The sequence below is a fragment of the Lepidothrix coronata genome, unplaced genomic scaffold (assembly GCF_001604755.1).
Source record: "Lepidothrix coronata isolate B3197 unplaced genomic scaffold, Lepidothrix_coronata-1.0 Scaffold102, whole genome shotgun sequence".
NCBI classification, from domain to species: domain Eukaryota; kingdom Metazoa; phylum Chordata; class Aves; order Passeriformes; family Pipridae; genus Lepidothrix; species Lepidothrix coronata.
This window is the reverse complement of record NW_016690282.1, coordinates 589,134-616,589: the sequence shown is the minus strand read 5'-3', so window position 1 is coordinate 616,589 and position 27,456 is coordinate 589,134. Positions and strand designations below refer to the sequence as shown.

At 45.5% G+C, this 27,456-nt stretch overlaps 1 protein-coding gene across 2 annotated transcripts in view; it reads right to left on the bottom strand.

Moving 5' to 3' along the window:
• The window catches only part of TMEM184B (transmembrane protein 184B), a 30,937-nt gene extending 5,245 nt beyond the window's left edge, over positions 1-25,692 (bottom strand). The window contains exons 1-8 of one of the 2 annotated variants that reach the window (XM_017823432.1): positions 25,541-25,692; positions 12,248-12,508; positions 9,790-9,955; positions 6,408-6,498; positions 5,799-5,874; positions 2,603-2,694; positions 2,145-2,314; positions 13-207 (exon numbers count right to left, since the gene is read on the bottom strand). In XM_017823432.1, coding sequence (XP_017678921.1) covers positions 13-207; positions 2,145-2,314; positions 2,603-2,694; positions 5,799-5,874; positions 6,408-6,498; positions 9,790-9,955; positions 12,248-12,448 — 991 coding nt within the window. In that variant the 5' untranslated portion in view covers positions 12,449-12,508; positions 25,541-25,692. The remainder of the gene's footprint in view (positions 1-12; positions 208-2,144; positions 2,315-2,602; positions 2,695-5,798; positions 5,875-6,407; positions 6,499-9,789; positions 9,956-12,247; positions 12,509-25,540) is intronic. The other variant, XM_017823430.1, reaches the window with a different exon arrangement.
• Positions 25,693-27,456: the final 1,764 nt, after the last annotated feature.

The following is a 27,456-nucleotide window of genomic DNA, read 5'->3' as shown; positions in this document are numbered from 1 at the left end:
CATACTTCCTACCTTGGGCATCAATTCTCTTGTCCACATACACCTTGTATGTGAAGGCGTGGCGCAGGGCAATGGCTGCAAAGAACATCTCCACACAAATGATGAAGTCTTGATACCCAGCAGCTACTGTGCCTTCACCCACAGACACATCAGCAGAGTGGATTTTGGGGATGGCACCACACTTCTCCAAGATGGCCAACAGCATCCCTAAACAAAGCAACAAGCTCATGTAAATGTACAGAAAACATGATTGCATGGTAAGTGTCAAGAATAGCTGTTTGTGCTGTGTGTCCTAGATGCAACCCCACAACACAGGAGCTACAAATAGAGCAGGCTACTACACCCACCTACAGCCACTTGTACAACAGAGAAAAGAGGAATAAAATGAGATAAATATGCTTAAGCAAAGCATGTTCAAACACTGACCCTCTTCTGTTCTCAACTGCTGCATAAACTGTGAAACTAAGTGCTGCAGGACTTATTCAAGTCCAAAACAGTAAGAGCAGTCAGGTATTTCTGCAAGCACTCCTGTGATCTGTGTTGTCCTACAAAAGGTTCTTTCACATGGTGTGCAATCCACACACACAGTCAATGTATTTGATTTATTTACAGTTCTGTGCAGAAAGGGGTACTAGGTGGTAAAGCCACAAAACCAGCACAATGACAACCAAAACTCACTGTTTATACATTTTAGCAAACAAAGCCATTAATGTTCCTTGGCTACAAGTTTCCTAGTTCTCTTATTAATTAGTATTTTATCTTCTATTTGTTATCAATTGTCTCACTTCTCATACCAATTAGTCTTCATGCTCAGTCTTTCTTTTCTTTCAAGTCAGTGGGTTTTTTGGGTCGGTGGTCATGATCTCCCCCTGCCAGAATTACCTTTTACCCAGTCAGAGCTGATTCAACACAGTTGCTGAGTTGTCTTAGTTTCTTCCTTATCTTGGGGGTTCTGCCTAATGACCTGGGTGCCCGTTAATTCTACATTCTTTGTGTCCCCTGTCAGTGCTACATCCTTCTCCCCAAGCTTTGTTAACCTCCCCCTAGGTCTGAGATCTGAAACACACACATCGAGCCTGAAACCTTAACAAGGTAATTCTACGGACAAGTAATTTGTCTTTCTAACACCTGGACATCAGTTAGAGCTTGTTAGTTGCTCTCTGTTTCATGGATTAAATCTCTTTTCTTTTTGATTAGACTTGAAAGTATACAAAGATCAAACATCAAAGAACATCCCTAAGAACATTTTTACATATTCCACATTGTGCAACATCAGCACTTGGACTAGCTAGAGCAAAAATTCAAGTAACAGAATTTTTCATTTAAGCATATGGTACTTTTGACAAACCACTGCAAGAAAAAGGGTTTTCCCTGTACAAAACCATGGTGGCCAAGGAATTCCAAAGAAGACAAAGTATGTGACCAAATGGCTCAAGATGATAAAACAGATGCTTATTAGTTTGTCCATAGACAGGGAGGATGGGCCATACTCCAACAGCCTAAATTCCACCCAAGTTCCTACTCAATTAGTCTTTGAAGTGCAACTCAGTAAACCTAAGTAGGGCACTGAACAGGGAAATGCTTAGAGCCAATTAGTAAGAGGCACTAAGCTTAGGTGGAATTTCAACTTTCTGAATGTGCCTCTGTGTCATGCGCATGAATTCTGAGCGTCTTGCTCAGCGGTGGGTCTGTGGCAGCACACACCGCATTCAGCCAGCTTGTTGCTTCACATAAATCACAGACATACCATTAAAATTTTATTTATAGAGCACTAAAAAAAGTACTAAAGATTTTTAGATGTGCCGCTTTAATCAATAAAATGGCAGCATGAGATAAAATGCTGGCAGATTGTGCTTTATGACTGTTCCAGGAATGCAAAGGATTCTTCACCCTATCAGCTGATTTTGCCAGGTAGATATGCGTGTGCACACACACACACAGTGATAGTGAGGATTCAGGAGCATAGAAACAAAATGAAAATGAGCAAAACAGGTTTCCCAGAGAAAAGCAGTGAATGACTATAAAACAAATAGAATACAGAAATACATTCTGTCTATTCATCAACATCTGCTCTATTAACTCTAGTGTCTGAGGCCCTGCAGAGAGCTCTTTGTGCCTACCAAGGGAAGGGAAAAGCAGCTCACCTTGCCAGAAGGACAGGAAGATGACAGACTTCACCATGAAGAACTTGAGGACTGGGCTATAGGGACTGAGTAGCTCACGTGTGGCGAAGTAGAAAAGGAAGAGGGCATACAGTGCCAGGCTGACAGAGATGTTGTAGATGATCGTCACATAGAGGTAGCCACTGGTCACACTGAAAAGAGAAGATATATGAATGCCTGAAACTTCAGCATGATCTTTTCCCCTTGCCACTGTCACTGGGGAGTTCAAAGAGTCCATTTCCTTCCTGCCTCCCTGTCCCATTCCCTCCCCCAAAACTAGGTAGAAAAAACCTGAAACTAAGAGGGCTACCTCTGCCCTCTTTTCTCATGTGCATCAGCCCATGTTGTCCCATCTTTTCCCATGGCACACACACGGACAATATGCAAAGCCAGGCAGAGAATGGGCAGCCAAGTCTTGCACGCCAGACAAATAAACTTACTCAAAGTCACCATCCCGGTACTTGCCGAAGGCCTGAAGGACGACTGTGCTGATTGCCATGAGGGGCTTCACCACACAGAACTGCAGGGTAGCCTACAGGAATGAGAGAGGAAGAACGATAAGGCAGGAGGTGCAAGGGGCCAAGTCCCCAAACCAGCATCACGATGTAGTGTCCACTAGGACAACTCAGCAAGGCAACACAGTCCAGCCCCAACAAGGAGTCTGATCCTGCCACTTCCTAATCAATTGTGCTTGATGACTGCAACACCCAAAAGGAGATACAGGAGATTCAGAAGCAGTATGTGTGCTATCTACTTGTCCAGAATGGGAAAAAAACCATCTCTGTAGGGTTGCTTCTAGAAGCTGCTCAGGTCCTCTCTTCCAGAGCTGCTTTTCACAGGCTGTGCTGCAGCACATTTATGCATGGCAACTGTATGAAAAACAAAAAATCCCACACTGTGCTATGGTATGGACACAGCAAGTTTAACAGAGGCATACTGGGGAAGGAAAGCAAACTCCAATCCATAGTTGTCATAGTTAGGCAAGAATGTCCCCTGAATCGGAGGGGAACTTAGTTCTCTGAGGAGGAACTTTTGACAGCTGCCACGATATTAAGGTGTTTTGTATACACAGAGATGTGCGTTGACAGACAGAAGTTAAGACCTGTTCTGCTGTCATCCATGTGATCTTTACTGAATCTCCCCAAAGATTCTGTGGCACTTGGGATCAACTCTATCCATTCTGCCAGTATAAACCACTGCTCCTATTGGAACAAATGTTCTCTGAAAGCCACCCCATTCTTCAACTTTGTGGAGATGCTGAACTTCAAAGTCCTAAGAGAGTGAAGGTTTCTGACCCTAAAAATGTTTCCCTGAAAAGACACGATCCATGTCTCCCTGAAGGAGGCTGGAAGAGCCTTGGCAGGTGCTGACCTGTGCCCATGTGGGGAGGGCTATGTAAAGAAAGAAGGCAAAACCAAACAGTAATAATTGCTTTGGATACGATGCAATTTGTTAGTGGTCATAAGACTTCAAGGAGATTAAAAACCCCAGCACATGCCAGTTAGTGAGTCACTGTAAATACGTGAACTGGAAAAGGTCAAGCTAATTGGTAAACAACACCATCCTCTGAGCTTCCCCTTCTTCCGATCTGGGATGTTTTAACCATTTCCCTGCAATCCAAACCACCACGTACTATTTTTAGTTGCTTCCCTAGAAGATGCTACAGCATATGGGAAGCACATGGATGGTGTGTGACCCATGTGTGAGGGTCATCAGACACAGGCCCAGTAAAGAATCTTAATTAAGACATCCTAAAGGAAACAAGCTGTTTGGATTTTACGCTGCAGCCACCACACTGCTGGAGGGCCACAGGCAACACAGGCAGACTCGCTGACCCAAACCAGGCACCTGCTTGAGAAAAGCTTTTAGTGGAGGTAAAGATGGAAAGAAGGAATGGTTATAGTACAGATTCCTTCAGGATGAAAGGGGCTGGAAAGAGCAGAAAATGGGCAGGTGGGGTGGGAGGCAACAGAAGTGCTGGAGATGCTGACAACAAGGGTAAAAAGGGCAAGGTGTTCCTTCCAGCACATTCCTCCCCCTGATCATCATGACGATGGATACTGCCTAGATCAGCACTGACACGTGCTCTGTTGCTCTTTTGCACCAGCTTTCCCACGAATTTGCCTTGAGGGGTCTTCCTTGGCAACCCTGAAAGTCTAGAAGTACCAGAAAGTGAGTCTTGGCATCAACAATTTCTCACCAAGCCAAAAAGGACAGAAGTATTTAAACATCCATTTGCAAGACATCTCCCTCACAGTCTCCACAGCAGTCTTAGCAGTTAGCAAAGGGCAGGCCTGACTAGAAGAAATGCTGATAGATAGCAGCAAGGGAAAAGCAAATTATCCACCTTAGCCAGAGTTACCAAATGAGCTAGGATTTGTGGAGGCCAGCAGAAAAAACACACCTCCCCCTCCCCAAAGAATGCTTCTAGTCTTCACTGTGATGAACAAACTTTCCAAACACGGCCATCACCAAACCCATGTGGCGATAATTGCCAGAGGCTGTGGGACATGAGAAACAAGAGGTCTAAGGGAAATTATTTCTCCAGTACTCATTCACCTTTCATGGGTGTTACATTTGCTTATGACATCTTTGAAAGGTAAAAGTTAATATTAGAAGCACAAAGAATAGATAATGCAGTGAATCAACCACAGGGTGTCCAAATGAAACCCAAGAGAAACAGGTGAAGCAGCATAATGGGCCCAGAGTAGAAAATAAAGTACCAGGGGAAAAATCCAGGAAAGCCGTAAGGACAAAATATGGGGCAGGGACAAACAGAACAGAAAAGCAAAAGATGTCATCCTTTGGAAATGGTCACTTGTGCTGCACTGGATATTACTGAGATGGCATTTTACCTTTGATATTTCTGCATATTGCTAAAACACAGAAGACAGGTCATGATGTACAGGAAAAGACAGGGCAAAGATCTAGACCCAGTGACTGGAATTAAAATGACCTAAGCCTCTTCAAAGAACCAGACCTGCTTCACGCTGTCTCCAAAGAAACCCTGTGCGTTCATTTCAGCAAGTGAGCAAAGACTTGACATTCACCTGCTGTTTGGTGACAGCCAGAGGTGACTGACCTGGGATGAGCAGACAAGGGCTGTATCGAGGTTTAGATCTCCCTCGCTCCCGCCCTCCCACTCGACGTACCCAGTTCAGCACAGACAGACACACATGATGAGCAATACTCAGTTCCTCCTACAAAGCAATGTGTCATGCTTAACCTCCACCCCCTCCTCAACTCCAAACCACAACAGCAGCTCTGGGAATTCAGGAGGCTGTTACACAACTGAGGTGTCTGCGACACAACACAGACATCAGTTTCTTAAAGTTGGGATCTCTGCAATCCAGAAAGGGAAATGTTTCTTCTCAGGGTTAACATCAGTTCCAGGAGATAACTTGCATCTTTTGCTAAGGCTGTCCTGATGCAGGGTTGAGTAGAAAACATTAAAATCATTCAAAACAAAAAAGCCCTGAAACTCCTCTTCTCAGCAGTCTGCAGGCCTCTCAAAATGCTATTATAATCCCCCTCAAAGGAGTGCTCATCTCAGAAGTTCAGCAGCAAAAGGCACCATTGCCACCCACACACACTTCATTCATTTCTGCAGGATGGCACAGTCTCTCCAGCCCATACCTGTTTGCAGAACCTCAGGAATCCAATAGAATAGGTCTTTCCCCACAGGCAGCAAGTTCCATACACACAGCTGGACCTGAAAGAGCCAACACAAGATGACAGGGTTCACAAGCAAGATCTGGGCTGGAGTGCAAGACTCCTACCCTCTTTATCTATCTCTCTGTAGCAAAGTTGCAGGACTGGTGCTTCCTCCAACCATAATTAAAGTTACAGCCATACTCTCTTTCAGAGAAATGTCTAAAACAACATCCTGACTATACACTCCAATGATATTTTTCCTTTAACCGAGTAGCATAGGGAGAAATACAGATCCCAAAGGAAGCACAATCAACTAAAGATAGAAAAGATTTAAAGGAGAAGGAAATAAAAAAATAAACAAATGAGTAGGCAGGTGTCCAGAAAAGCTGTGTATCAGTCCAGCTTGCCTAAGAGGATGTGATCACCCTGATCTGTCTCAGACCAGGGTATTGGTAAATCATCACCATCCACACTGTCCAGTCTCAGCAGACATTTGCCACATGACACAGTTTTTCAGGGCAGGGATAAGAGGAAAAGTGGATGGGCTCAGAAGGAGGATAGCGTCATGCTGTAAGCACAATAAATACTCACTCAATTGGTTTCCCTCTGATCTCAGACATGATGGAGCTCTCCCCTCCCAAGTACTCATAGCATAGGCTGAGAAAGTTGTATATTACAAAGGCTGCAAAGACATCAATCAGAGTAAAATGACAACCAACTTCAAAACAGGTGCAAGGACCAAGAGTACAGGCAACAGACCAAACATTAGCAGGGACTGCTTATGCAGCACCTTCCCCTTCAAAGCACTCCAGATTATTTTCACTGCATTTATCATTCTACCTCAGCACTCACAAGACTATCTGAACTGGAGCCTGACCATGGTCCCACACCAGTTCCATGACTCATGCCAAAAGGGTCACAGAACCATTTAAAACTGTGGTCAGTCTCTGTATTACTTGGCATCTGTAAGATGCCATTCTTTACAGGGTTCCTGTGCATTATTCTAGGACATTACGCTGGTACTAAATAATCTGGGAGAGATATGGTTAATGGATCAGATATATGTTATCTCCTGTATTTAACCTTCTAGCTGATGAACACAATTTCTCTCTGTCAGGTAACCAGACTACAGATATAAAAGCTGGAGAAACAGAGGGGTTTTAGTGAAATGCTGTTTTCATGTTTAGTGGAGATTTTTGAAAAACAGACTGTGCTTCATTTCCTCAGAATGATGAAATTTCTTGTCTACTGAATAAACTTCTCCTTGGCCCACTTTGCCTTCCCCAGCAACATGCCTTCTTGACAGCGAACAGCCTTCTTGAACTGACCATTAATAGTTTGTCCCATTTCAGTTCTCCACAACTACAGATGTATTTCCTTTTCATGGGATCCAAACCCACTTTAATGCATGGAGTAAGCCTGCACGTGCCCTGTCTGACACTCTCTTGACTTGTTAAAATCGCTGATGGACCCTCAAAGTTGTGAGATTTCTTAGGGCAAGGACTGTACTACTGAGTGTGTTACATACAGCTCTGGGGCAAAAGGACAGACCAGATGACCTTTCTTTCAACATTGTTTTCTATGGTCATCTGTACTCGGACATTCCCTGGAATGACAACACCCAAATCCTGCTTTTTGCCTCAAACAATTTGGGATAGAAACAGAAGTCTCGAGGAACTCTGAAATAAGAACAGAAGCCTAATAACATACAGCACAGAGACGCTGATCTCCTCAAGCAGCCGGTTATTAGACCGGAGGTCAATTTTTCCACATAGATGAACTTCTGAAGTCAGACATCAACTCTAATTCTTCTACAAGCATCCAAACTATGCCCTGGCAAAGAGGTACTCAACACTTCCCAAAATTCTCATTGTCTCAAAACATTGTATTTATGGCTTGTAGATGTGTCTAGCTGCCAAGAATGCTATGGCACCTAAAAGCAAATGGTATACCTGCTTCTACGTATGTAATTGGTATACTGTTACTCCACCTGTAATCGTTATTATTGAACAAAGTTCACACAGTAACTACTTTACCAAAGCCTTAATTAGGAGACAAAACACCAACCATGGAAAACTCATTTAAATAACTGTGGTAACCCCTTTTGCCTTCAATTTTCCTGTAACTTAGTTGACAGCTCCCAGTACCCAGAGGAAGAAAAGCTGAGCTTTTCCTATTGTCCTCCAGTGACCCCTGCCCTCTGATGTGGTCATTACAATACCAGGCCATTCCACAAGCACTAGGGAAGAGATGACATCAGAGGAAGAAGACAAAACAAAACAAAAGGAATAAAAGGGAGGGAGAAATATCTGCCTGTCCCTCCCCAAAAGAAGTAAGTGCTAGCGATCAAAACTCATCACATCAGCAAAAGAACACTTCTCCCATTCCTGATCCACAGTCATTAGATGATACTTATGATATCGACGTAAAAGAAAAAAAATCTACTTGTGTCAGTGTTACTGACACTCAGGTTTGTACAGAAACAGTCACAGGAAAGAGCAACACCAAAACACTATGAAATGTAGTCTACATATGGCTCAAGACAGCTTTCAAAATTTATTAGTAGAGTCTTCTGCCCCCATTCCCTAATAGAGCTCCTCCCCACCTCACAACCTAAAACCTTCTCAGTAAAAGAAAGGATACGGTGGATGTCAAGGGAGGGAACAGAACAAAAAGGCTGTTTTGAAGTGATCCCCAGAAAAAGTGAAGGACAGAACCTGCTTTCCAAAGGTGCTTTCACCTCCACCTGTAGTTTTCACACAGGCCAATGCGCCGAGGTGAACTCTGGCGCACAGGCTGCCTCCTGAGCAGATGCTCAAATGTTTGCAAACTCCCTGAGCAAGCAAGGCAGAGGGACACTGGCTGTTGCTAGGAGAGGAGTTTCCCAGAGCAGCAGGCTTCCTGCTAGACCTACACACGCACAGGGCAGGGAAACTATAAAACCAGGCCCAAACAAAGATGCCTTCTGCATCACGTGTGCACGTTTGCCATCTGCTGCTGCATCTCAGAGCGTTGTTGTGGATGTGAGGAGGGCCTGCTGGTCCCTTCAGCTGATTAACTTGATCACATGGCCAGGGGCACCTCTCTGCAATGCAGATCTCACCAAAATAACTGTACCAATGAGTTATGATTTAATGAGGGGATGGTGATAAATTGTCCTCAAAAATACACTGCTTGAGTGCAGTCTCTCCTGCCGGGTGGGTAGAGGCTTCTTTCAGGATAAGATCAGGAGGGAAGTTAAGGTAGCATTTACTGGAGAGTAACCGCTTCCCTCACATACAGCATTAGTGGTATTATGTTATCTGCAGCAGATAACCAAAACCAAGCCATTGGTAACTCATCCTGAACATGGTATCCTCTCTCCTGCAGGACCCCGAAGCACTACACCTGACCAGCCTCAGCATGTGGCAGCTGCGCTACCCTGTGCAAGCACACAAGTGGCCACAGGATGGGACCAGAAGAATACATTGCTAACACACCGCACCAGTAAAACAGGACAAAGCAAGTGTTTGGCTGCTGAGTAGGTGCTGTCAGAACAGCCAGGAGCTAAGCAACACCTCGCTTTCTAACACCCAGATACGATCAGATTCTTTGGCTTTAGACCTTCCTGAAACAAAGGACCCAAGAAAACCATAAACTTGGTCTTTACAGAACACTGTAAAGGGAAGCTTCAACACATCCTGTCCTGCTCAGAGGCCAATGAGGAAGAGGGTCAGGGTGGACGGGGCTTTGAGCAAAGCTGTCCCAGCCCATGGCAGGGGTGCTGCACTAGATTATCTTTACAGGTCCTTCCTGACCCAAACCATCCTTTGATTCTATGATTTTCAGTCACTAAGCAAGCCATGGTCATCCAGTTAGGCACACCACAAAACTTTGCTTCAGTAGGTGACAGTGATGCTTTCTCCATGTTCTCAACCAGCAACAAAGTTCTCTCAGGGCAGAGACTTCCCACCTCTGTCTGACCCCTCCTTACCTTCATAGCAGTCTCGCACTGTGCCAAAGTAAACATAGTACTGGTCATTGGTGAAGAACAGGAGACTGAGCCATGAGTCAAAGGCATAAATGGGCACAATGAAGAGGATCCGAACGATGTAGCGCTGTTCGTTTGGGCAGCTATAGCAGCGAAGATGCATGTAGATCTGAGAGGACGGAGAGGGGAGACCAGGATCAGCGGAATATGGAGTAGAGAGGGAAAGTAGAACTGGAGAGTCAATTGGACCAGGAAAAACAAATGCAGTAAATCACCTCTTGATTGCCTCCAGCAGCCTCAAGGTGATGAACATACAAGAAAAAATAAATCACTGTTATCATATGACACTGATATAGCAACCCTTGGTTTGCAGAGAGGGGGAAGGAGAAGGAAAAGGAAATGGAGGCATTTCTAACCTAGTTTCTTATAGGGAATTAATTTACTGTTACATTACCTTGCCCACATTCTTTTGTTCACATCTTTTTTCCAGTTATCAGTCCTACCTTCCTGCTATCCTCTTTTAAGTACCTAAGATTCACACCACTGCAGGCCGCTTTTCTCTGAAGAGGGAAGGTGTATGCGCTTAAGCACATGCTCTTTGTGAACACACTCACTCTCTGAAAGCAGTTTTGGATGCTTTCACCTGAAACAACCTAAGAGAGCCCTTCAGAGCACAGCCAAAAAGCTGATAAGCCACAGCCTATATGCTCAAAAAGTGTCATTCTGCACATTGGTGACAGCACAGCCACAAACTGACAGCCATCAAGGGAGCACTGAGGTCATGCAACGTGCTCAAAGGAACCACAGAGCCACAGCGTTTGTTTTGTCTGACTGTTTGCACACATGCCAATCCCCCTAAGTCACGGGCTGGGGGAGCACAGCGTCCCCACCTTACTTGCTCCCACCCCTCACAGTTTGTTAGCCATGATTAAATCCCACACCTAAGATGCTTTTTCACAGAATACCCACCTCCTGAAAAAGGCATTGACCACAACCACACCCTGAAGATAAGTACAGCTCCTGCAATGGCCTAATAACACAGCCAGAGCTTCAGTGTAAGTTGTGGGTACGCTCTGTTGACCATGGAGTCAGCAGAGGCAAAGCCTCTGAATGGCAATTCTCATCGAGCTGCTGCCCCAACTCCTGGAATTAGTAACAGCTAGTTTATTACATACGTGCCTCATGACTGACTGATTCTGCTGCCTAAAGAGGCACAAGTGTTTGTTTGAAGCTTCACCCTGCATTTGGGGATGTTGTGAGGATTCTGCAGGATCTAACAAAACATACGCTGATGATCTCACCTTTCCCTCATAAGGGAGAGGGGCTTGTCTCTCTCTCCCCAGCAGTCTGTTGCTTATCCCTCCCTGCCTCTTGGCCAGATCTGGTCAAAATCGACTGAAGGGCTCAAAAATACTTCTGTTTCCTCTCCCTAACTCATGAGGAGCTCACAAAAACCTCATTTCCTGGGGAGAACAGGTTGAAAATAAACTAACAAACCTTAGGGATATTTTTGCCCTTTGACAATCCCAGTGACACATCTCACCCAGCACAGGGACAGCTGATACCGGAGTTCAGATGACTCTAAGCTTTGCCCTTGGGATGTCAAAAGAGCCCTGTGATCCATGCGCCTACGAGAGCATAGGAGCTGCTGCCGTGTGAGAGGACAACAGCACATTTCAATCAACAGTGTCTCTGTGGCACTGACCTCCATCAGTTTCTTTGGAGAAGGACATTAATGCCTAACTGTGCAATGCTATACTGCGGAGGAAAATTTCTTCCTACCTTCAGCAGGCAATCAATTTGACAGCAGGATCCATGGCACTTGCAATTGTTACTCAAGCTGGTGAAACTGCAGGTGTTACTCTTATTCATCTGTGACTAATCCATGTTTTAACTTCACTAGCCCCTGTACTCCATCAATAGGCTGTAGTTTTCTAGATTCTAGTCATCACTCTGGAATCTATGATCCAACAGGTACAAAACACAGGTTGATAAATAACAGGGCTCGTGTTTCCCTACTGTGGTTTTTAGTTCACATGACAACTGCATGAAAGGGAGGTACAGAACAGGATGCAGGGTTTGACTTGTTCTGGCTCCCAGGACAACTGGCCCAGAAAGCGGGGAGAAGAGAAAAATCAAAATAAAACATTTCCTGCTACTCCTTTCCGCAGTGGAGGAGTTCAGCCTTTGGAATCCACTGGCACAGGAGATCAAAGGAAGAATGTCAAACAACAGGTGACTACAATCTTTTAGCCAACAGCTGACACAATAACAAAATGGCTGGATTCAGATACAAGACCTGTGAAAGGATGGCCTGAGATAACACACCTTACTGCAAACATTCAAGAGGCGGCCAAATGTTTTACAGAGTGTGCTTCTTCTCCATTCATACTGTGGAAATGGTCTGTTCCTCCATGTGGGGAAAAGGAAAGGATGAGAAGTACGAGTGACGGGGTTTTACCTGATGGCAGGTGATGAGCAAAGCTGTCCATACAAAGAAACCTGAGATAGCCTGAGCAGCAGGGGTCATGAGGAATATTGGCTGCTCCACAGCCGTGGGGCTGCCATCCTCCGGCATCCGGGAGAAGTTAGGAGCCACAGCTGAAGTGGTGGCAGTTGACCCCAATCTGGGGGCTGCAGTGACATCAGTCATCATTATCATGGTGCCTTTTGGTGTGAGGTTCCAGATGGGATTGCTGAAGAGCTGCCCACAAGCCAAGACCTGCCAAGGAAGAGGACCAAAAAGCAATTGAACCCAGCTGAAAAGAGTCAGGAGCATAACAGTAACAGTGCTTTGCATCTCTCACATGCCTTTCACCAGGCTGCTCACATGTTTTAGGAACAGGACCTAGATAAGTCTGCCAGTGCCACCCCTCGTGACACAACAAATCATGTGGTGTTCAGGAACCTTTCATATCCTCCCTGACATCCTGAAACACTGCCACCGCTATTGTCACCTCCCTACTGCAATAATTTCAGCACAAGATGAATATAGCATTTACCTGAGATCATAGAATCATAAAATGGTTTGGGTTGGAAGAGACCTTAAAGATCATCTCATTCCACCCCCCCTGCCATAGTCAGGGACACCTTCCACTCGACCAGGTTGCTCAGAGCCCCATCCAACCTGGCCTTGAATACTTCCAGGGATGGGGCATCCACAACTTCTCTGGGCAACCTGTTCCAGTGCCTCACCACCCTCACAGTAAAGAATTTCTTCCTAATATCTAATTTAACTTACTCTCTTTCAGTTTAAAACCATTCCCCCTTGTCCTATCACTGCATGCCCTTATAAAAAGATCAGAAGGAGGTATCTAAATCATCCATACTGGAAGATGACAGGCACAACTAAGTTAACAGCTCTGCTTTCCATAAAAGTATGGGCTATTCTGCTGTGTCTTAGTGTTATGGTTAGCCTGCCAAGCAGCAACAGGCAACAACATGTGCCACAGTGTCACTATGCAGCAAGGGGGGTGAGGGGAAGAGTATCCTTATTCCTTCAGCAAGCAATCCTCCCTCTCCTACTGCCATGTTGAAAAACACACTCAGTGCAAAGCACCCTCATTGGAAGGATATGTACTGAAAGCTTTCCTGACTTTGAGAGCATGGAAGTCATGCTTCTACCAAACATTGTATGGCATGGTACACTTAGCCAGCCTGTTAGTAATTCTACTAACTTAGTATTATTTTCTGCACAATGTGAATTTAACCTGATTGGCTTTTAAAAGCCAGTTGACCCATGAAAACACCCAGAACATGCAAGATCTCAAAGCAGCATGACCCTTGGCCATTTCCTGGATAAAAAGCTATCTTCTTTCAATGGAACAAATTCTTGAAGGTCTAAGATCTAAAGTAGCTATTATTTTCAATTTGGTTGTAAGCAGGCTCTAGTGTGACCTCTGGATTGCAGGACGATAATCCACTTAAACCAAGATCACAAGCAGGCAGCCATTGGTTCTACCCATTAGAAGAGCTGCTTCTGATGTGATTGCAGTAGAGACGTGCCTATCAAGGGGAACAGCATAATGTTGCCTCCTTCTGATAACCTCCTAATACTTTTTGGAATGCCCTTTCAGTAAAAGCACAAGACACAGCTCTTACACAGGCCTTTATGATCAGTAGATGGAAAGGGCTTTAGAAAGGCCAACAATCCATCACCACAGTTTGCAGCTGCAGCAGGGAAGGACACATCTGTCATTTACTGACAGGTCATTACACAGCACAAACAAGAGATACACTTGCAGATGAACTGCCCCAGCTCTGCTTCACCTGAAGCCACAGCACAAACTGGGGAACAGGTACCCAGTAAAAGCAGAGGGCCAGTAGCAAGTCCTTTCCACATGCACACTAAGGTGTGCAAATGGCCCCTCCAGCACAGGCTTTTACAAAATACACACTTGCATTAATAGTGTGCAGCACTCTGATGTTACTTGTGCCACAGTCTACCTCATTTCTGTTTTCTTCCACAGGGGAAAGAGAAAAATCCAGGGAAATACCCAGACTTTTAAAAGCAGATATTATCTTACTATACATGGACCTGCACAACTGCTGTAGTTTAATTTACAAACTAATTGTCAAACTTGGCTTTTCTTCGTTCTTTCCAGTTGTTTTTCCAAAATAGCACTGCTCTGAGTTACAACTTTCCATAACCACACGTACAGCAGGGCAACTCCTTTCCAGTCCTGATCAGTACAGGAAATACAACTGTTCAGTTTTGAGCTTCAAAACATACATACACACACACGCACACTTCATTACCTATACTATATCTAAACATTTGGAGAGATGAAGGCCGGATGAGGATGTCACAAGATAGCAACTGAACACTCACAGTGCTGAGAGAGTGCTTCCACTAAGCTCATAAAGGGCACATCTAGAATGAAATCAGAGCAGATGCATCTGTGGTTAACCTAGGTCTAAATTAAGTCCAGCCAGCTGCAACCTTGCACATCCTAGTGCACTTTGGGAGATATGCAAGAGGGGAAGCTGCTAAGCCCTTCCTAAAGTTCATGGGGGAGAGGATCTGTACATCAGACCACAAGTGGCAGGAGGAACAGGACCTGGACATCCACACTCCAGCTAATCAAACCACATCAATAGCATAGAGCCAAATGCAGCGTCAGTAAGATCAACAGAAGTGAAGATCTGAAAGGGAATTCTTCTGTGTCTCTGCACTCATTTTAAAAGAAGGGGAAATAGCAAAAAGTGATCAACAAGCATTTTGACATGACAAGGGTTATGTATTCAGAAGCAGGGTCACTTATAAGTTCAAGTTGTGTATGTAACCTTAACACTGCCCCCTTGTGATTATACATCAACCACCATTAATTACATGATCGTCTATCATTCTTAATCTAACCCCCTTTAACTGACACAGTCATTGAAATTAATAACTCTTTCCAGCACTGTGTTCTGAAAGAAAACATACAAACTTTCTTACAAACTAGAGTTACACTCCTCCTACGCCAAAACCCAATTCACCTCACCCCCCCTGCCCCTCAGGGTTGCCCCTGAGGACACCTTTTTATTCACTTGATACGTTTTATTGGTTTTGTGCATCAGTTGGCAGTTCATTCTCCTTGCTAGTGAAACACGATGGAATACTGTACTCCCAAATCTGCAAAATTAACATACACCTTCCAAATTATCCCTTCTAATCTTCTCAAGTCCCACACATCATAGCTACAGTGACAGGTATAAGCAGTGCACAAAGCTGTTACAAAAGACTACCGTACGCAAGAAGCTGAAGCTGTGAGAGCAAATCTGGTCTATACTTAAGAAAAACAGCTAACAGCACAGACGATTAGAGCCTTAACCAGGTGAGTGGATTTCAGCTCATTCACTACCACTAGCTCAGCCTTTGAGCTCCTCTTTTGCTTTGTTAAAAAGAACATCAGGAGGATGGGCTGTTAACTCACTTAACAGGCCTTTCTTCTGAGAGGCCTCTTCCCCTGTGCAACAGGACACAAGTCTAGCAAACCATTAGAACAGGTTTCCAATAGAGGCGGTGCCTGCGAGGACATCACAGCAAACATGCTGCCTTGACAAGCTACAGATCAAGCACCTTGGCATAAACAGCTTCCCTCTTACCTGACACTGTGAACGTGTTTTGGCACTTGTTTCTTGGACACCTACCTCCATCACAGCCCAAGTCAGTGCCACAATATACTTCCCTGCTTCCTCTCACACCTGGGTAAAAAGATACTTCCCAACAGCCACAAAGCTATTCCCTATTCACCTCCATCTTCTCCACTCTTCCACTTTGCTACTCCAGTTGTGCAATGACCTGACATCAGTCAGGCCCCTGGCTGTGATCTCTTTCCAGTGCTCCTCCCAGCTGGCTGTATTCCTCTGTTGTTTCTTGCGCATTTTAAGCTCCCTGGGACAACTGCCTTTTTGTTCTCTGCCCCATACAGTTCCCAGCACTGCAAGGTACTAAACCATGAGGAAGGCGCTTGACATTACCATATGTCAAATCAGGGGCATTTAGAAACATGAATTACCAATGCAACACAAACCAATCTAATGCATAATAGATTTTGGAGAGTTCCTTACTCTTCTGCCATATCCTGTCTTCTCTGCCCACTCTTTCATCTCTACCTCATTGCTTCCAGTTCAAGGGAGAATAAAGTTACTTGCACACTTATTCTCCCTTTCGGGAGAACACTCTTAAATATATCAAAGGAAAATATTTCAACACTTCTAAGTTTCACTCTTGGAGCTTTCCCCACCTCCAACTGACTACCTTGCTCCCCCCGGAGGTAACCTGAAATATAACAGGACCAGGAGAACAGAGCGCCAGGAAAAGTGACAAACTTTTGGAAACATGCACACATAAAAGTACATCTAGGCACTCCCAGGGCTTTCAGACGCAGGCTTAGGTGTATTTCAGGATGGCCACAGGAAACTTGGATCAGAGCTGTACGATTCTTCTACGTGGGTTACATGAGCTTCAGGCAGTGCCTAGGTCTGTGTGAGGTCTATACCCAAAAACCTCGAATGTGGAAGGCTCCCATCCCCTACAAGCTGTTACCTGTTCCTGCCCAGAAGTCATTACAAGTTATGCACATTAGAGCAAGATAGGACCTTGTACTGCCAGGGCATTAGCTTAAACACCAACCTCTGTACCAGCTTAAACTTATCTAACAGATCTTCTGAAAGCACTTTAGGAGTATTAGGGGCTGCTCTCAATGCAAAAAGGGGAAAAGAAAACAAAACAAAGCATGTGCTATTTCTATCAAGATAACTATCCTGATAAAAACCTAGAGATGAAAAACACTGTTATTAGGATTCTTGATAGAGAAGAGGCTCTAAACTGCATGGGGACCGATTCTGTTAGAGACAGCAAACCGACATAAAGCTAGCAGGGATGTGTCCACATGGCCTGCATCCACAGGAGAACAACAGCGCACTAATTCTCCACCAGGAGCAGATTGCCAGTCCTGTATCTTTTAGAAATAGAGACCTTCTGTCTTCAACATTAACATGGCAGCTTCTTCCACTGAAAATAAACTCAGAACAGTAAACAGACACGATGTGGCACAAGTGAAAACAAAAAACTTCATTTCTGGCTTGCATAAAGGCATGGAAAATGTTACCACTGAGGAGGAGCTATTTCTACATAAACAAACATAAATACGGAAACCTCATTTCCGACGCAACAAAAGTGGTGTAAGAGGAGGGAAGAAAGATTCCAGCTTGGTCCTTCAGTTCCGTGGAGTATTTCTGAACACATATTCAGCCACAGTCTAGTAAAGCAGGAGGTGGCTGGCTGCTCTGAGCAAGACCTACTGTGGTGCAGGTAGCAAAAGAACCCCAAACAACATGACTCTGAAGCCATTCTGTCCCATCTGCAAACACAATCTGTGTTTTTAAAATAGATCATCTCATCCAAGGCTGAAAGTATTTAATTTCTAAACTGCTGAGAGAGCAAAGAATGATACACAAAGCCATCCTATGAAAGAGTCTTAACAGCTAAGCCTCCTTCTGCTGTACAAGACACGATCCACTAAAACACACACGGCCTGGCTGCAAGGTTCTCCTGGAGAGCTACGAGAGAAGAAAATGTTCCTCCTTAAAACCTACTCCACACTTACCCTAGCTTTAAATATCCACCATGATGACTTTTGTTTCTGTTAAGATATACCACAAAACCATTTTCCACTCCCCTCTTAAGTTCTTAGTCCTCCAAGAGTTTCTCCATTAAACTATCCTTATTCCTGCAAGAGTTTCTCCACTAAATTATCCTTATTCTGGATCCAAAAAGACCAGTACAGAAATTCCATGCAGTAGCTTAATCAACGTCCGAACTTTCTGCATCTATTAGGATACGAGCAAGAGTTTTATATTAGTGAAAGCAGGAGCTTAATGTTTTTACAGAATGTGCCCTAGACTCACAAGGAATAAAAAAAACACAAGACAAAACGGTTCGAGGTTTATTTTAGACTATTTTAATTATAAAAATGCCTAGAATTGCCAACTGGGATCAACTCTTTCCATTGTGCTAGGCATACATGATAAATTCTGTAATTGATAGATAATTGATTTATGGTCTTTTCAACACCCAAAGGTATGGCATCACCAACTGATATGGCAAAAGGTAGAAAAGGAGAAGAGGACAAAATAACTCTACACAGTAAGAGAATCACTGGCACAGCTCAAGTCAGTGATAGCAATCCAAGAAAAACCAAATGCTTTTACATTTATTACTTCTTAAATGGCTTTTGCTCTCTGGGGTGGCATCTAGTTTACTTAGCTATGAGACATGAAAAGGTCCCAACAGTGCATTTTTAAGCTCTCCAGTAGCGCTTCCCAAACAATCTGAGTTAAGTATGTGACCTGGCATGCAATTTTAACTAGTACAACTCATTTACATTTTACTACTCATGCTGGGCAAAGCTTCCTTAATGTTGAGGCAGTGAAAGTCACCCCACAACACACACTTCATACAAAGGCACACGTACGTAACTCCGAACGCACGTGAGCAGTGCTGCACCCGGCCAGAAGACAGGCAAGACTTACAAACATATGAAGTGATTGAATCTACAGTTACTGCACTTCATGTCATGCTCTGTCTGCACAACAAATTCCGATCCAAATGCAGTTCTTGTCAATGTTATTTCTGCAGAGGAGCGAGCAGTCTGAACGCTGAAGAGATAGATGTCCCAGTCACAATTTTCACAGCTGTCGGTACAGTCAGTGAAACAAGAGAAAAGAGTCACTGGGACATAAAACCAGTAGCATCAGCACGAGCAGAAACATTAGCCTCAGAAGCAGAAGGTAGAGGAGTCAGTCCACTAGGGAGACCAAACTCCAGGGCAAGGTAGACACCCACTAAGCCATACTCAAGAGATGATCCGATGCACATAAGAGCACATCCTACACATAAACAATCTAACCTTCAACAAGGTCACACCACTTCTTTTCTCATTTTGAGGAAATAAATATCTGAGAATACCACAAAAATCTTCTCCACTTGCAGCTCACACAGCCCCCACCCATTTTGCTAAGCTGTAGTCATCGGAAGAGAGAGCAGCTTCCCCTCCCCATGTGCCCATTTAAAAACCCAGAATCAACAATAAAACCCTTTTACCCTGAGCCATGCACTCTTCTTTCCAGAGTTTTTTTCTGCTCTATTAATTTCTGTTGTCTCACTGTATTAGCACAGCCCTCCTCTCCCCATCCTCCTCTTTTTTTTTTTTGTGGACTGACCAACATTGTGATGGGTCAACATCCAACATCCAGTCCCTTTTTTGGAAAGGGACAGGAAAAAGAGAGAAAAGGGGAGGGAGATGAGGAGAAGGCATGTTCCCCAACCTTCCAACCGCTCCTTTGAGAACAGGATCAAACACACCTAGGCTGTGTACTGCATCCCTTTCCCATACTCCCAGCAGCCTCACTCCACACAAACTAGTCAAGCCCCCTGTTCCCAGGGGAGAAACACAGTAAGCCTACAAAGATATTCTGCAACTGGCAGAGGGGAAAGAGACAACGAGGAAAAGGACGTGTTGTAAACAGTTGTGTCCAGCATGACAGAGGAAGTTGGTTTTTCATTTTCCAAGAACATTCTCAAGAACAAAGTCAAACCGGAACTTATTCCACCACCACTTGCATTCATTGTTCCCCACCTCTGCATGCCAAGACAGAGGAGAGAACAGTTTTGAATTTGCCACAGGGTATACAGTTACTCTAAGAAGAATTAGAAGTCAAACTCTACAGCAGCATGGAAAGGTATTAAACATGTGGAAGTCACATACAAAGGGAGTTTTTTTAATATACTGGAGTATATCTTTCCACACAGAATATAACATATAGAATCTTTCAGATTAGATCAATACTTCAGTGTACCAAGCAAATGCGCTGGAAGAACCCAGACATCTTATCACAGGCCCAGGCAACTGTGCAGCAGTGCACTGAGGGCAGTGGCACATCTGACTTCCCTAACAATCATTCTCTGATGCAGACATGCAGCAGTGTTGTAAAAACAGTGATTCTCAACAAAGCATCCAAGGCGACTCACTATGAATCCATTCTGTTATTGCTAAAATAACAACTGGTTGGCTTATTTTTGTTTGTGAGTTGTTGCTTTTCTTTTTTTTTTTTTTTTTAACTCTGACCATTAGGCACGTATATCCTTCTTAATTCCCAAAAATCATGGACTCATAATCTCATGGTTCCTGTCTGACATTACCTCCTCCATTCTCTCCTGTCCTACTACTCCCTCGAGAAAAATAAAAATCCTACAGAGGCAAACTTCTGAAAGCAGGATTGGAACCTTTGTATTCCTGGATTCATGGGAGAGTTCCTCCCCACACAAAAATGCCAAGTCCTAGATATATCAGCATTACAGCTTTGCTAGTTGAAGAATAAGCCCAGACACAGCACTTCTCTTACAGAAAGATTACTTCTGGAAGTTCACAGGCAATGCCTGGAGGAGGAAACCGTTCTCACCCTTGATGCCTAAAACACAGGAAGAAGAGGCAGCATCAGAGGGGAAAATCTTGCCCAGCATCGTCTTCCAAAGGCTACTTACAGCACAGGAGTGGCTAGGAGCTGCTCCCCCTTTCCTGACTCAGCACCAAAGCTGACCACAGAGCTTTGCAGAGAAGTCACCGGTACTGTTAGAAGCTGACAGATGCCAACAGCTACTAAAACACAGTTCGAGGTGATTCCAACATCTGCCCTCTCTATCCCAAAAGCCATCAACAGCAAGGCATTTTCTCTATACAGAAAGAAATACTCCACACATCTAACTGAGGGGGTGCGCTTAAAAAAAAAGATGAAACTTCAACCCAATGTTTCCAGACACTGAAACACTAAGTTACCCAATTGCAGGAAGTTGCCTAAATGGGAATTTATATAAATAATTTCTATCTTATGACTCTTATAAAATCAGCACCATCACAAAGTCATTGGGAGGGGGGAAGGAAGTCTGTAAGGAGAGTTTGGAGAAGGAGTGAGGTCACTCCCAGCTCCCATGGGACAATTAGCTGCAAATAGCTTCACCCACCACTAACCAGCTCTTCCTAGCAAAACTGGCAAGGAGACAAGGTGTGGTGAGCCATGAAGAGAAATTCACTCTTCCAATCTGCCTCTTCAGGTGATTGACTTGTCCAGGTTAATTTTAAGCAACCTGGACAGAGGCACAGGTATGCTCATTACTGCTGCCTAGACTGTATCTGTGCTGGAGATGACCAGGCAGCTGCAGGCTCCCAGCAATCAGCTCAGCAGTCTCCAATAGCATCCATGACATGTTCTGCAGCCTGGGGAGGGAACACTGGCTCGGCAAGGTCAGCTTTTAAGGTATTATTTCATCTCATCTTCTTGAAGCCTCACTGCTGCACTACATAACATGTTGCAGTCATTTTCTTTGTGAATCAGAAGGACCTTTTTTAATTTTTTTTCCACAGAGTTGATCAGGGGCCACATGTACACCATACCTGGGCAGAGAGGAACGCTTTCCAGTTAGACACAAAAAATTTGAGGCCATGACACCATCTCTCTATGCTCTTGGTCACCCCCCATTATACAACATCCTCAAATGGCTGATCCTTTCAGCATCATCATACTCCTAGGCACTATGACTATAAGATAATAATAGCAATATTCCCATCCTTTCAATGCAGAGACACACTTAATAGTGGTGAGACAAATATCCAGGTACTCTGGGGGTTAATGCTGCAAGGAGAGCATGGCAGTTACTTCCCTTTTCAGGTTTCCTGTCAATTATGCCCCTCAGAGGCTATAAAGACCTGGTCAAACACAGATACAGCACAGTTCCTGAACAGCTTGCCTACACACTGCACTTTCCCTGGAGACAGCTTGCTCTGTTGCTTTTCCAGACATGTTACTTACACAATCACAAAAACCCGATGGAGGTTGAGCTGACTTTTAGATTAGACAGAACCTGGCTATGAGCAAGTACTCCAGTGCCCTGCCTCTCCCTAGAGAAGGGAGACTCTGAGGTGAGATTCCTTGAGGGTGGCTGCAACTCACTGCTTTAGCTGGCAGAATTTCCCTTCCAAAACCATCCTGGGGAATTGCTGCTCTGAGAGCATGTCCAGCTGCTCTCTCCAAAAGTAGTCCATAAAAAAACCCCCACCATCAAAACCCTTTCCATAAGGGTGTTTTCAGTCCATTCACAACAATATTTTACAGTTATTTTACCTAAGTCTTTTAATCCATCTTATCAGTGTCAAACCGCTTTCAGAGTCTCAGGTGTTCTGGTAGGGTGTAATGTCTTGGCAGGAAACCACTCTTCCACCACAAGAAAGCAAACCCCAAAGAGTTTGGGAAGAAGCGAGAACAGCACACAACACACACACTGCTCCAAGCAAACAGCTGGGCAAGTCAGCGCTCAAAACTCAAACACAATGCTGCTCTCTACAGCACCTTAAATTTCCAGGGCCTCGGCGAGTACAATCAATCACAATCACTAAAACAGCAAAAAGCTTCTGCCCCCAGCCCTGGCCGTTCAATAATACACAGCTGCTTTGTTACACAGAGAGCCAGCAGCAGTCCTGGACTAGAAAAGCTCGACTGTACAAAGGTTAAGCGCAATTTCTCTCTGAGGCTGCACTATCCTCGTCATTTTGTAGGCAAGCTACCCTGCACATTCACTGCTGCTTTCCTTGGTTTCCTCGATTTTAGGATGAAAACACTGAGAAAACTAGTCATAGAAGTGGCTCTTCAGAATCAACAAGTCTGATTTGAAACTTCGTATTTCACCTCAAACTTCAGTACTCTGAACAATACAATACTGGGCTCTTGAAGCGGCTAGGACCAAACAATAAACATCTCCTGAGGAATTCACTGCACCCACCACCCACAGCTGCAAGAGCTCAAAGAATATCCTTTGAGCTGCTGGAAAATGAAACAGGCACTTCTGCTAGAAGGAGCAGGTAAGAGTTTATCTCCATCACAGCAAACATAAGCCAATTAAACATGAACTAAAAACAGGAGGGGAGAGGGAGTGAAGGGTCACATGGAAATCAAAGGTTTGTCATCTACATCAAAATATGATTATTAGATGTTTTAGTTTTAGGGACTACCTTTTTATTTTTTTGGGAGGGGGATACTGTTTTAAAAGTTAATTTGAACTGGAAAAGAAACCACCCCACCCTTCCTTTATCCACGAGAAGAACCCTAATCCCACAACTGTAAACCGCAAAAGCTCACCTCCCAGCCTGCTACCAGCAAACAGGCAAACAAGCCAACAGAGAACAACGCAGATTTCTAGCTGGATTCTGTCAAATAGTTAGAGACTAGGCAGCTCAGAATGTTTTTGTTATGCCAAACCAGCCAGTCACACTGAACTTCATATTCTGACCAGCTTGTGCATATCTAAGAACTTTCCCCTTTTAACTGCCACACATCCCAAGGAGACAGACAAGCAAAAGTACAAAAGTTGTCTGAGGGGCTGGGAGGTGCTCTTCCCCTTGCCCCACATTTCCAAAACACCACCTGTCCAGCACTCTGAATTGATTGTAGAAACCTGCACAGAATACAAAGAAAAACATCTGCCCACACCCCCGAGCTGGTTAGAAGCACTGACTTCAGTAGTAAAGCTTTCCTGATCATTTTACAGCAAGACCACATCACTCCTGCTCCAGATGCAGAGGTACCCACCTGCTGCATATATACCACTTAAGGTTTACAGCACAACCATAACAATGATGGTATCAAGGACCTAAAAATCTGCTCCTAAAAACCAGAGCAGATTTGAAGCCCATTTTCTTGGGGGCAATGGTGCAAAAAAGCCTGAAGTAGGCCTTTGGAGAATACCAAAGCTCTCCCTAAAGCCCTATTGTTTAGCACTTAGCCAACATCCTAAAAGCATGAGAGTTTACTTTTTTCAACAGTACCACACAAATACAAACCTTTAGTACTAGAAACCTGAATGACATGAACATTTCTAGAGAAATCTGTGTTCCCTTTAAAGGAGGCTGCTAAGCTCAAGGGTAACATCCAGCAACACAAGTTTAAAGGCACAGTTAACCGCTGTATTAAAAGAGGCGAGTCTTTGTTAGTGGGATGTATGCTTTATTATGTTTTCATCGATTGTTTTCTTTTTCTCGCAGGATAAGAAAGACATTTCTATTCATCCTATTAGCCTTCACTCCATTATTGATCAATACTTTCTATTTTTATCTTTGACAGAGGTAAACAGTCTTCTTTCTGGGGAAACCTGTCTTTATGTCGTCAATAATTATTCCTGTTCAAGCTCCCTACATGGCAAGAACAGTTTCAAACTTTCTGTAAGCAGGAACCATCTTCAGTATTTCCTCTAGATTTCCCACTCCTCCTGTCCTCCCACTTTTGACAGCTTCACAGTGCTCCAGGCAGCTTTCATAAAGCTGTGCCTGAAACCACTCTAGTCCCTTTCCACAATTCATCAGAACCCAGTCACGCACACGTTCCTCCAAAGCCCTCCTTCCACTACACACTGCAGCTGTCAAGGCTGAGTTAGCCCTCATGGAGCAACTGAGCATCCAAACAAGACCAATTGTAACTCACCTGAGATGCAAGAGAACACAGGCACAGCAACAGTCTGCTCACACACACCTACCACACCAGCACATGCATACGGTGTCTGTCAGTCGGTTCAGCCTGAACCACAGGAGGCACAGCAAACACAAACCTGTTGCCCACCACCCTGCTGTGGTCTACTGTGCTCCCAGCCCACCCAGCGCCAGGACAGTGACATCCTCCCAATGCCACCCAGGAGCGTGACAGCACCGGGGAGCGCGGGAGTTGTGCCAGTACGTGTGTGTGCGGGGGGAGTGGGAGGGTGGGCTGAAGCAAGGACATGTGGCGGGCGGGAGAAGGAACTGAGTGGGCTGCACCGGGGGAGGTGGACTATCCCCTCGGGGGTGTACTATCCGGAGAAGGCTGTGCGGGCTGCACTGGGAGCTTGTGGGGAGACGCGCGTGTCTGTCGGCACGGAGACCGTGCGGGAGGAACGTGCGCGGAGGGGGAACGGCGGGGGCGACTCTGGGACGAAGGGGGGACACGCCGGGGGGAACCGGGCGGAGGGCTGGGGGGAGCGCACGGCGGGGATCGCGGGGGCGACGCCGGGGAGCGGGAGGAGGGATCGGGGCGGGAGGGAGATCGCGTCCACACCGGGACGATGCGAGCGAGTTCGCGGGGGCCGTACCGAGCCACCCCCTCACCAGCGCGGCTCCTCCTGCCCGCCCGCAGCCGCCCCCGCGCCCCGGCTCGGCTCGGCGGCCACCCTGCCCCCGCCACGTCTTACCCTGCAGCGGGCGGGCGGGCGCGGCCCAGCCCGGTGGGGCGAGGAGGGGTCGGGTCGAGCCCTGCCCCACTGCCCCGCGGGCGGCGCCGGCACCGGCGCGGGGGCGCGGAGGCCTCAGGAGCCCATGGCGACGCCGGGCCCGGCCCGGCCCTCCCTCCGCGCCTGCGCACGGCCCCGCGCGCCCCGCCCACCGCCCGCGCTCAGGGGGGCAGGGTGACGTCACCGCCTCGCTCTTAAAGGGGCGGGGCCGCCCCGGAGGGTGACTCGGGGTTTGCCGCAGCGCCGGGAGGAGGGATGAGCTTCCCGGAGATGGGCGCTCCAGCAGCGTTCTCCCCCCACCAGGCCGGCTAAGGACAGCACTGCCCTGAGAAAGATTCCCCCCGAGGCATATTTCCACCTCTATCTCAGCGCTGTTTTCGCCCGCACTCCGAGGGAAAAAAAAAAAAATCAAACACAGAGCTGTTGGGAACGTCCCCCAAACTCCCCAAGGAAAAAAACGTACATATAGATACGGGCGTTGGAAACCAAAGTGGTGCCTCTATTCGAGCCAAAACAAGGCATTTTCAATCTAAAAAAAAAAAAATAAAAAAAATTAAAAGCCCCAAACCAAACCCTAAAACCTTTAATAAGCCCACAGAGTGCCTGCACAGAGGGCTGCATGAGCAAGAGGAGGTGACATCCCGTCTGAGATATGCCTGATGACTTTCTCCTTTTCTCCTACTGCTTTAGGACACTTGTCCTCTCGAAACACAGGTGCACCCGTAGAGCTGCTACCCCACACCTCCCAAAATGGCAGCATGTTTCCCCTCTGTCACAAGACAGTACTCCTACCCGAAACCCGGCAATCACTCCTGAATCCAGCCAGATCATGGCTCTGCTGCCTGCACCACACTGCAGTGATGGGGGTGTTGTCTTCCACACAGGCATTGTTCCTCTTTCTCACTGAAAACAGGATTTACAAAGGAAAAAAGTCCAGTTTCATTCTGATCCATCAAAACCACAGTCAAAATGGAGGCAGGACAAATGCAGTTTAGAGGCAGCAGTACAATACCCCTGAACTACCCTCTTCTTCCCTACCCTCCTACTCTTCTCTCATCTCAGAAGCTGGAAGCCTCATACAGCAGGGAAATGAAGGAGCAGCTCTTCCTGCTCAGCTGGCAGAGAACAGGCTTGGAAGGAATTTCCGAAGTCACCAAGATCTGTCCATTTATTCTCAGCAGGTGTTTCTGAAAATCAGTTTCAAGAGTTTTAGAAAGCCTGGCAGTAACAGGCCTCTCATCTGGATAATGCAGGGACGCATAACTACAGGAGCAGAGGAGCAGAGATTTAGAAGTAAATCAGTATTAAAATATAGTAATTTACTGTCAGACAGGTCAGACAACTAAGGAGGGAAACCCAAACAAACCACACTGCCAGAGACACCAAAGCAGCAGGTGCCACTTCACAGGGAGTTCAGCCTGTTTTCATCAGGCACAGTGGTGGTGTTAGGTGCTCAGGGCTGATACCCGGGCCCCTCCTCTTCCCATTCCTTCAGGATTTAAGTCATAAGACAGAAGAAAGCAAGAAAACACATAATCCAGGGTCCACCTCTGTTGAAGTCAGTGCACACCCAAAGCCAACAGTGCAGACAGTCCCATCCCTCTCCTGCTGAAGGCCAGATGCACGGGACGCCAGAGGCTCAAATCCAGGAACCAAGAGATCCTGAATCAGATTTCACATAACTCTTGCCTGTTCCAAGGCTGTAACTGCAGAGATCAGCTCAGGTTTATTTTTAGGCGCTCCAGTCCTGTGCCTTTTTTCCAGTAATTCTGATCAAACTTGTTCCTGGAACTCAGAAACAGGTTCAGCTGCAAGACAGTGCTTCCTGCATGTAAGATGTGACTCCCAGCAAAGATACCAGGGCCAGTGAAGGAAGA